We start from the raw sequence: 9030 nt of genomic DNA on the forward strand, positions 1-9030 counted from the left end.
GGCTCCGGGACAGGCTAATGCTTTGCTCCAAGCAAATTGGGGAAGCGACTGAGCCAGGGAGGGGCCAGGAGCACGTGATTTTTTTTCGAAAATACTTTAATACTGGGTCCTCTTGGGCGGGGTGTGCGGAGCAGTTAAATGTAGGGCTGGCGGGTGGGTGGCCTCCCCCTTTTCGGATTCGCACAGGGGCTGGCTGGGCCCAGGCTCTTCCATGCGTGCACGCCCCTCCTGGTTGTGGATCTGGCTGTTGATCAGCACAGCAGCACGCAGCGCTGACTTGACGGCAGTCTCCACCCAGCCATGCGGGTAGGCCGTATGCTCCCCGGCGAAGTAGATGCGACCGTGGGGAACCTCCCAGTTGAACTGCCTGTCGTCCTTGTCAGCTGGCGAGAGACTTGGCGGCTGCACGACGAAGCCGCCCTGGCTGTACGGGTCCTCTGCCCAGCGCTTGACGACGCCGCTGCCGTCCCAGAGCCGGTACACAATCGGCCCGTGCAGCGCCGCCACGTCGTCGAGTGCCAAGCGCAGCGTCTCTTCCAGACTCAGGCCGGCAAACGGGGCGGTCGCGTCCGACCACGTGTACGAGGCCAGCAGAAGCGCGCCCTCTCCCGGCGGCGGGTAGAATATCATGCGCGATGGGCGGTCAGTGTTCGAGTGGCCTCCCTCGATGTGCTCGTCGTGCCAAAAGGGACGGCGGAAACTCAGGAACACCTTGGTGGCCGGCACGTAGTGCAGAGCGCGCAGAGCTTCCTGCCGCTTCCTCGACAGCGGAGGCGAGAATTTCATGCGCTGCAGCGCCGGCCCGCTCGCGGTCAGCAGCACCACATCGGCGGCCAAGGTCTGGTCCCGGAGCGCGGTCCCTATGTGCACGCGCACCTCGTGCGTTTCCTGCGTCAACGCCACGACCGGCGTGTGCAACAGCACGGGCCCCGACAGCGAGCTCAGTAGCGCACGCGGCAGCAGGTCCCAGCCGCCCACGATGCGGCTGTACCTGTGGGTGGGGCGGGGCGGGAGCGTGACCTGGGCTCTCGGGCCCTGCCCCTTTCCCGCTGGCTCCTCCCTGGGCATGCCCAGGTACCTAGTCTAGTTTTCACCTGCCGGGTTCCCTCTAATCCCGCCCCTTCTCGCAGGCCCCGCCCACTCAGTTACTGGCCCACAATTGAAACGTGACTGCGCCCCACGAACCCGGCCCGTTCATCTACCTCTGCACTGTTTTCTCCCTGACGTCCCCCGAGGACCGAGGAGCAGAGAATTGTGTGACCCAGGACGCCTTTTCTCTTCTGGGCAACGCCCTTCTCCGGGAACCTTTCTTCCCAGTTCCTCCCAACGACCCCGTGGCCTGACTTCAGCGCCCTGTCTCTTCGCCCCCTTGGCCTCTGTTCTCTACAAGCCGCGCCCTTCTTGCCAGTCCCGTCCAATACCGGTGGCCCCGTCCACTGTTGCTCTCCCCGATTGGCCCCCGCAGGCTCCTCCCCTTCTCACAGGCCCCGCCCCTCACCGGAGCCTGTCGCTGAGGCAGCTGTGGGCCCGCAGGGCCTCAGCAAAACTGAGATAGAAGAAGCCGTCCTCGGACATCACGTCTCCCAGGAGCTGCGTGGCGGCCTGGCTCAGTTTCCCCTCCCCTAGAAGGTATTCCTGGGGGACGGAAGCGGATCCGGTCAGGGCGTAAGCAGGCTGCACCTGCCGGCTCCCCACTCCCATGGGAGCCCCCTCCCCGGCTGAGTCCGTAGCACGACCATGAGCTTAGTACGGTTCCCTGGAGCTTAGCGACCCGGTCCCCCTCTTGTGACAGATGAGGTAACTGAAGCCCAGAGCGAGGGGGAGAGGTGTGTCCAGCCCCAGGGTCAAGCAGGGACGCTGTGTCATGCCTGGAGTCTCTGACCCCCGGGGCCAAAGCCCAGGGTACCATCTTTGTCCTGGTTCCTCAGACAGAAACCCGGAGGCCCCCACTCACCAGGAGCGTGTGCCTTTCAAACTTATTCATTGCTCTTCTGCAGCCCAGCGTCTTGAGATCTTTGAGGGCCTGCAGTGGAACAAGCAGACAGCGCTGAGCTGTGGGGGCAGGACCGCAGAGGTCAGGCCTCGGGTCCCAACCTGCTTCTCTTCCTGCTTCTGCCCATGGCCGACCATTGACCACTCTCGTTCATGCTGCCAGGCCTTTTCCCGTGCTGCGCACTCAGCCTTGCCCTACACTGCTACTCACTCAGATGTCGCCACTCTGGGAAGACTTCCTGACTCGTTAATGCTCCACATCGCCCTGTCCACCCAGACACTGACACGTCCATCCCCACTGGGTACTACTTATATGTCCTTATATGCCTTATATGTCCTGGGCTGTGAGCTCCGTGCAGGCAGGGATTGGGTCTGTCTCAGTACTGTGTGTTTCTGGTGCCCAGTAATTATTTGTCACCAGGATCATCGTGGGCACAGACAGAAGTGGAGTCCCTTCTGCCGTTCATCAACCAGACAGGGCACAACTGCTGAGGGGGTTTATTCATGGGCCCTCCCCTGCCCACAGCCCTCTTGTGGCTCCCCAGCACCTGGTGCCAGAGTTCTAGCCCCTCAGCCTGACATTGGAGGTCCCTGCCGGTCCCTGGGTCACCATCCCTTACGTCAGCTTTGGTCCTGCAGTACAATATCCAGTGCCCACACCACCCTCAGGTCTCCCCCACCCCCACCCCCATGCCCTTGTCCCGCTGCCTCATCTCTGCCATCCTTCACCACTTTGTTCAAGTCTTATCCCCTCACTGCCCCGTCTGATTTCAGCCCTTTGTCCACAGGGCTCACCCTCGTGACTGGGGGAGCTCCCTGAACTATGTGCCCCTCCAGTCACCATTCACCTCTCATTGCCCTAGGCTCCCTGAACTGGGAGGTTTCAGGGCACAGAAATGGCCCACCCTTGTCCAGGACGGGAGATGGACGATTAGGAGCTTCCAGAGGAGTATGAGATCAGCTCCTCCCTGAGGGCATCAGGGAAGCCTTCCTGGAGGAGGGAACATTAGAGCTGGTTCTTGAGGGATGAGCAGGGTTCCCTGGGTGGGAAAGGGAAAGGGTCTTCGGCAGCAGGACAAGGGCATGGGTGAACAAGCATTGGGGGTACAAAGGAGCACAGAGCAGGGCGTGTTTGGGCCACCATGAGGGCTTTGTGGGGGCAACAAAAACTTATTGGAGGAGAGAAGATAAGGCTAGAGGGGTGGGAGAGACCAGACGGCTCAGGGCTTGAACCTGAAGCTGAAGCACAGGGGAGCCACAGGGCAGAGAGGGCTGTGAGCAGGGGAGGGGCAGGGTGAGGACCCAAGGAAGAGGATGAGGCCTGAATTGGGGCTGGGGCTGTGGGGACAGAGAGGCAGGAACATTGCGAGTCAGAGGGCAGGAAGGACTCAGCTAGGGACTGATGGTGGGAGGGGAGGTAGGGGAGACCTGGGTGTCTGCCTTCTCCCGGGGGGTGGGGGGGGGGAGGGTGTTGACAGGGCTGCTGTGAGATGGGGAACCCAAGAGGAGTATGAGCAGGTTTAGGGGAAGATACTGAGCTCAGTGGGAGCTGGGGGGTGGCCAGGGGGAGACCGGTGTAGGTGTGGGTCTCAGGAGATGGATCTGCCTGCAGAACAAAGTCAAAGTTGTAGAAAGATGACTTTGTCCAGGACAGTGTATGGGTGAGAAGAGGATCAGAGGCCAAAGGCTGATGGGGCTTTGGGCGTCGGCAGAGTTTTCAGGGAAACTAAAAGATGGAAGAGTCAGCAACGAGAGACCAGAAAGCATGAGAGACAGAAGGAAAACCAGGCCAGGGAGAAGGCTGGGTGATGGTCCGGAGACAAGACGAGGGGGCAGGGGACAGAACAGTGTGGAGGACGGGCTGCCAGGAGGGCCGAGCTGCAGGCCTGGCCAGGTGCCTACCTTGTTGAGAGCCATCTGGTAGATTTCCTCGGGCGCACGACCCTTTTCCCTGGGGCACAGTTTGTAACCCAACTTCTCTGGCATCGTCTCCACCACGTAATTCCGCAGCTTCGTATCCCTCACTTCTGTCCATGTGTTCTCGTCATACTGGGTGAATTTGGTCAAGTTGAGTCCCAGGCTCTTGCAGAGCTTGTGGAGGACCCTGAGGGAATGGGCGAGGCTGGTGAGGGGGCAGGGGGATGGGGACACCTCTCCCCACAGGTGGAGAAGGGAGGGGGTGGGTAGGGTAGCTGGGGATGGGGTTTGGGAATGGGCATGAGGCTGGGGTGGGGCTAGATTTGGGGTCATCAGTGCTGGGGACGGGAATGAAATGGGAACAAGTATGGAAGGCTGAGGGCAGTACTGGCAGGACTGGGTTTGGAGTGGGAGTTGGCTCTCCCTGGGATTGGATGGAGGCTCGGGAAAGGGAACACACCAGGCTGAGGGGAGGTAGAGCTGGGAGCCCAGAGGGGCCGAGCAGGGCTAGCTGGGGGTGCAGCTGGACTTCGTGGCCTGAACACTTCTGGAGTACAGTGCTGGCGCTGGGATTAGGGAGAGGACAGAGCTGGAGGCAGGATTTTGACCTGACTTCACTGGGGGGGATAGGTTTGGGGTCAGACTTGAAGTCCGGCTGGGGCTGGAATGGGGCTGAGTTGAGGATGTGGTTGAGTCTGGGTACGGAGCAGGGGCCCGCCTCGCACAGGTCTGGCCTCACCTGTGAGAGCTGGGCATGCGCATGGCTCCAAGCTCCCCAATCCAGCCCGTCTTCTGGTCCCGATAGGTGAGGATGCGGCCCCCAATTCTGTTGTCTGCCTCCAGGATGGTGACCTGAGGGATCCAGGACATCCAGCAGGGCCCTTCAGCTCCTCCCTCTGTGCCAGCCCCCACCCTGTGCCAGCCCCCACCTTCCATCCCCACAGCAGCACAGACCTAGCCTAGACAAGGGGAGGTGGGAGGGGCTGCTGGGAAAAAAGAACATCATAGCGAGCATGTGCAATATGACAATTTTCATTTTGCAGCAGGAAGGCTGCTGGCCAGATTACAGAGGGACTTTCCAGGCCAAGGAAGGGGAAATTTCTTATATGCATGGAAGCCCCTGGCCTGACCCATTCTTATTCTTGGATTTCAGTGAGAGGGGCAGTGGTTAGATCTCAGGGGGCAGTTCCCCTTGGGCGGAGTGTCTGTCTCCCCCAGAAATTCCCCCCAGAAAGTTGGAGGAGGTTTCCAGGGACTTCCCCTGGGATAAGAGAGAGTGGGGCAGGGAAAGTCAAAGGGCTCTCAGTGCAGACACACATTCCCTCTGAGTTTCACAAAAGAGCATGAGGGAAAGCATAGCTCCCTCTCTGTGCCTCCCGCCATCCCCACCCCTCAACAGCTGCAGCAGGAAAGACTCAAAGTAGACTGCAAGCAGCACTGCTCACCTTGTGTCCAGCATCACTGAGCACCTTGGCGGCCACCAGCCCAGCCACACCAGCACCAACCACTATCACTCTCTGGGGCTTTGAGGTCCGATTGAGGCCCAAGGTCACGACTTTGAGCAGCTGCTCATAGTCAGGATCTTGCATGCATCTCTCGAAGGGGTCCTGGCTGTGGGCAGTCTTCCAATCCAGGGAGGCCAGCAGGAAGAGGACAATGGGGACCAGGGTGAGGAGGCGCCAGGCTGGGGTGGGGGGGAGGACAGGGTCAGTGGATATGTGGGGGAAGAAAAGCGGTTCTTACACCCCCACCCCCCACCCCACGGGGACCTCTCCCCTGCTTACTTACCCAGTGAGGCCATGACTCTTGCTGGGAGACGGTGTCTGGGTTGGAGGGGAAACAAGGGCCGCTGTGACAGGGGCCTGGGCCCCACCCCAGCCTGACACCCTGGGTGGCTGCCAGGCTCCCACTTCAGCCCTCACCCCTTTGGACATCACTATCTCTGAACATGTCCCCTGACCCCCAGTCTGTTCTGTGCTTGCCTATCTGCCCTCCTCTCCCCTCCCTGCAACCCTCTCCCATCTCTGCCCTCTTGTGTCTTTCTCTGCTTGTCCTCTCCCCTCGGCTTCCTGTCCCCCAGTCTCTATTCTGCGGGTCCCCGGCTGGCCACAGCTTCCTTTCTACCTTGGCTCTCGGCGAAGGCCAGCCCCACCTGTCTCGTCTCCTCAGTCCCCACTGCTAGTCTGCCGGGTCCCCCTTTCTCTGTCCTTAAAACGGCCCGCCCCGCCCTCCCCTCCCTTTGGGAAATTGGGCTGCAGGGGAAATGAAACTGCTTTCCTGGCTTGTGGGGTCAGAGGCTCAGCGTCTAGTTGAGGCTGGAGGGGGAGCTGTTGGGGCAGGGTGGGTCAGGAGGAAGCAAATCAATCTATTTTCTTCCTCTTGACCTAAATAGTTTTGGGGTGGTTGGATGGCAGGAAATAAATGCTTAGGTAACTTCGCTAGAGGTGGGGGTTGTCCCCGGCCTGTCCTGAGCCCCTGATTGCAGGGTCCCTGTCTGCCATCTCCTGTGCTCTCTCTGCTTCCTTAATTCTCGCGCAGGGGGAGAAGGGGCCTCTAGCCTGTGACAGCCTCTGATCCCTCTCTGTACCAGTTGTTACTGTGCCCTTGAAGGGCCCTTGCTGGCTCCACTCCCCACCCACATGGCCGCTCTGAACCTCAGTTTCCCCTTCCGTGAAATGGGAGGCACAGTGGGGACTTGCAGGCAGTGGCACTGTGGTCAGAGGCAGGGCTCTGGGCCAGCCTGCCTGGGTCCTGAGCCTAGCGCCTGCCAGCCAGGGGACTTTGGGCAAGGACCTTCCCCTGGTGGCTCTGTCTGCAGCTGTCAAGTGGGGGTCATTACGTTGGGAGGATTAGGTGAATCCAGGTCAGGCCCTGGGACCAGCACCCGGGTCAGTACCAGAATCTGCTCCTCAGGAAATGCCAGCTGCCGCTGCCATGGAAGTACCGAGGGCCGCAGTGAATGCCCTCCACCCGCTGCCCTGCAGGAGCGGCCCAGGATGTGTGCTCCCTCCCCCGAGCCCTCCCCAGCCCCGCACAGAGAACCGCTGTGGTGCTCTCAGTCCTGCCTACAGCGGCAGAGGCACCTCAGAGAAATGGCCCCGGAGCTTCTGCCTCTGTGCCTTTGGCCTTTGTCACTCCCATCTCTGGGGCACTTTGGTCCTGAGAGATGGACAGCAGGCAGTGCGAACGAGATGACCCAGCTCTAAGGAGACCCCACATGGGGAAGCAGGGGTCCCACAGCTTTGGGGGCTTTAGCCAAGGGGACCTGTGGCGGGTCTCCTGAAGTAGGTAGTGGTGGAGAGGCGATTTGGGGGATTTTTAGGGGGGTTGTGGGCGAGGGCTCCAGGTGGTGGGTGAGGAGAAAAGGCAGAGGGTGGCAGATCCTCTGCAGCAACAGAATGGGAAAATCCAAACAGTAAATCAAAGAAGGATGTGGTTTGATGGAGGGTAGTGGGGTGGCGGGTGCACACGAGTGACTCAGAAAACATATGATGCGGGGGTGGGGGTGGGGGGCAGGGAGGCCAAGAAGGAAACAAAGTGAGTGAGCTGGACAGAGCTCAGAAACCGAAAGCAAGGAGCACTAATCAGTAAAAAACAGCAGGGAGAGGGAATGTCACCGGCTCTGAGGTGGCCCTTGGTGGGCTCGGTGCTTTGTAGTCACTGGGGACCTCACAGTGTTGTATTGGACAAAGGAGGAAACAGGCTCAGAGATGGCCAGTGAGCGGGCAGAGGAAAACCCCAGCACTTGTCCAAAGGCTCAGAGCGGGAAGACCTTGCCCCTGAGTGCCACAGAAAACGAGAGTGCCACCAGGGTACAATGTCATGCACAGCGGCGGCAGCTGTACCTGGCACATGAATCCTCTAATCCCAGACCTATGAGGGCGGGGAAGCTGGCCCGCAGAGGGGAAGGCACGTTCCCTGGGTCCCACAGTGAGAATCGGCAGGTGTCTAGCAGCCTCATGGCAAAGTCCCACACAGAAGGGAAGCAGAGATAACATGGAAGCAGAAAGGGGTGGAGACAGCAGAGCCCGGGGCTCCCAGGGTCTATCTGGGCAGGGAGCATCAGTCCCCAGAGCGGCTGGGGGTGGGGGCTGCTGGGGTCCCTGACTCAACCCCCTGGTCTCTCCCCACACTGGATTGCAGTTCAAAGTCCCCCTGCTCACGTCCTAGACTGAAGGGAAGAGGAGTGCAGGCCTCCCCGCAAGACACCTGCTCAGGGAGTCAGCAGGGGAGAGGGAGGCAGGCAGGGAGAGCTGGGCTCACGGAGGCTGCGCAGAATCAGGAGGCACTCTCGCCTGAGAGAGTAGGATCCTAGCAGGGCGAGGCCTGAGCAATCCCCTTGCTACTGGGACAATGACTATGGGTGCTGTTCAGTCCCCTGTGCCAGACACTTTTTGGATTTGCCTTCCTTTATTCCAGGAATAACTGTGACAGGGGGCCTCAGCCGCTGTCCCTTTTACAGTGAGGACTGAGGCCCAGAAAGTCACCAGTTGTGTTTAATCCCAGCAGCCTGGTCCAGGCCTGTTTTCAACCATTCTGCGATTAACAGGCTCAGGCTTGTGGACGAGGGCTGGGCCCAAGGTAGAGTCTCTCCACCTCGGCTCTACTGCCATTTGGGGCCATCTTTGGGGCGGCTCCCTCATGTATTGTAGGATGTTGAGCAGTCACTGGCCTCATCCCATTAGATGCCAGTAGCACTTGTCCCTCAAGGTGTGACAACCCAAATATCTCCAGACATTGCCGTTTCTGGGGAAGGGGAGGCAGACCACCCTGGCTGAGCAGCACTGGGCTAGGGTTAGGTTGCTCTTGGGTGGAGCTCCCGAGTGACCAGCCAGGGTCCAGGATGGAGGCCTGGGTCCGGTGGGCAGGAAAGCCACACAGGAGAGGTTGTTGTGGGTTTATGAGTCATGTGGAGACGGCTTTGGCAGAATTGAGCATCCCCGAGTCATTCCTGATAATACTAAGGAGATTGGTGCGAGGGTTAAATTTAGGGTACTGGATTTGGGTGGAATGGGTCAGGAAAAAGAGGGTTTGGATTAAGTTAGATTTCCTAAGCTTCTGGGTAGGAGAAACAGGACACAGTGAGAATCGGGCATGGGCAGACGGGAGGAAAGGCCTGGG

General features: G+C 59.9%; 1 protein-coding gene across 2 annotated transcripts; it reads right to left on the reverse strand.

The window, feature by feature from the left end:
- Nucleotides 1–86: 86 nt before the first annotated feature.
- IL4I1 (interleukin 4 induced 1) lies at nucleotides 87–6113 on the reverse strand. 2 transcript variants are annotated; one of them, XM_081033128.1, is made up of 8 exons: nucleotides 6062–6113; nucleotides 5698–5732; nucleotides 5355–5593; nucleotides 4649–4761; nucleotides 3895–4096; nucleotides 1955–2023; nucleotides 1499–1635; nucleotides 87–991 (listed from the first exon to the last, which is right to left on the reverse strand). In XM_081033128.1, exons 2-8 carry the CDS (start codon nucleotides 5708–5710, stop codon nucleotides 97–99), a joined length of 1668 nt encoding a protein of 555 aa, XP_080889254.1. In that variant the 5' UTR covers nucleotides 5711–5732; nucleotides 6062–6113; the 3' UTR covers nucleotides 87–96. The 2 variants fall into 2 exon arrangements, with proteins under 2 accessions (XP_080889254.1, XP_080889253.1); XM_081033127.1 differs by having other exon boundaries at nucleotides 6034–6094.
- Nucleotides 6114–9030: the final 2917 nt, after the last annotated feature.

Source organism: Rhinolophus hipposideros, assembly GCF_964194185.1.
Source record: "Rhinolophus hipposideros genome assembly, chromosome: 21".
In the NCBI taxonomy this organism is placed as follows: domain Eukaryota; kingdom Metazoa; phylum Chordata; class Mammalia; order Chiroptera; family Rhinolophidae; genus Rhinolophus; species Rhinolophus hipposideros.

Bases quoted from the DNA above. Each gene is read 5' to 3' on its own strand.
- IL4I1 (XM_081033128.1), bottom strand. The intron at 4,762-5,354 runs GTGAGCAGTGCT...TGGATCCCTCAG, and splicing joins TCAGTGATGCTGGACACAAG to GTCACCATCCTGGAGGCAGA. The intron at 992-1,498 runs GTGAGGGGCGGG...CCCCACCCACAG, and splicing joins TGCCTCAGCGACAGGCTCCG to GTACAGCCGCATCGTGGGCG.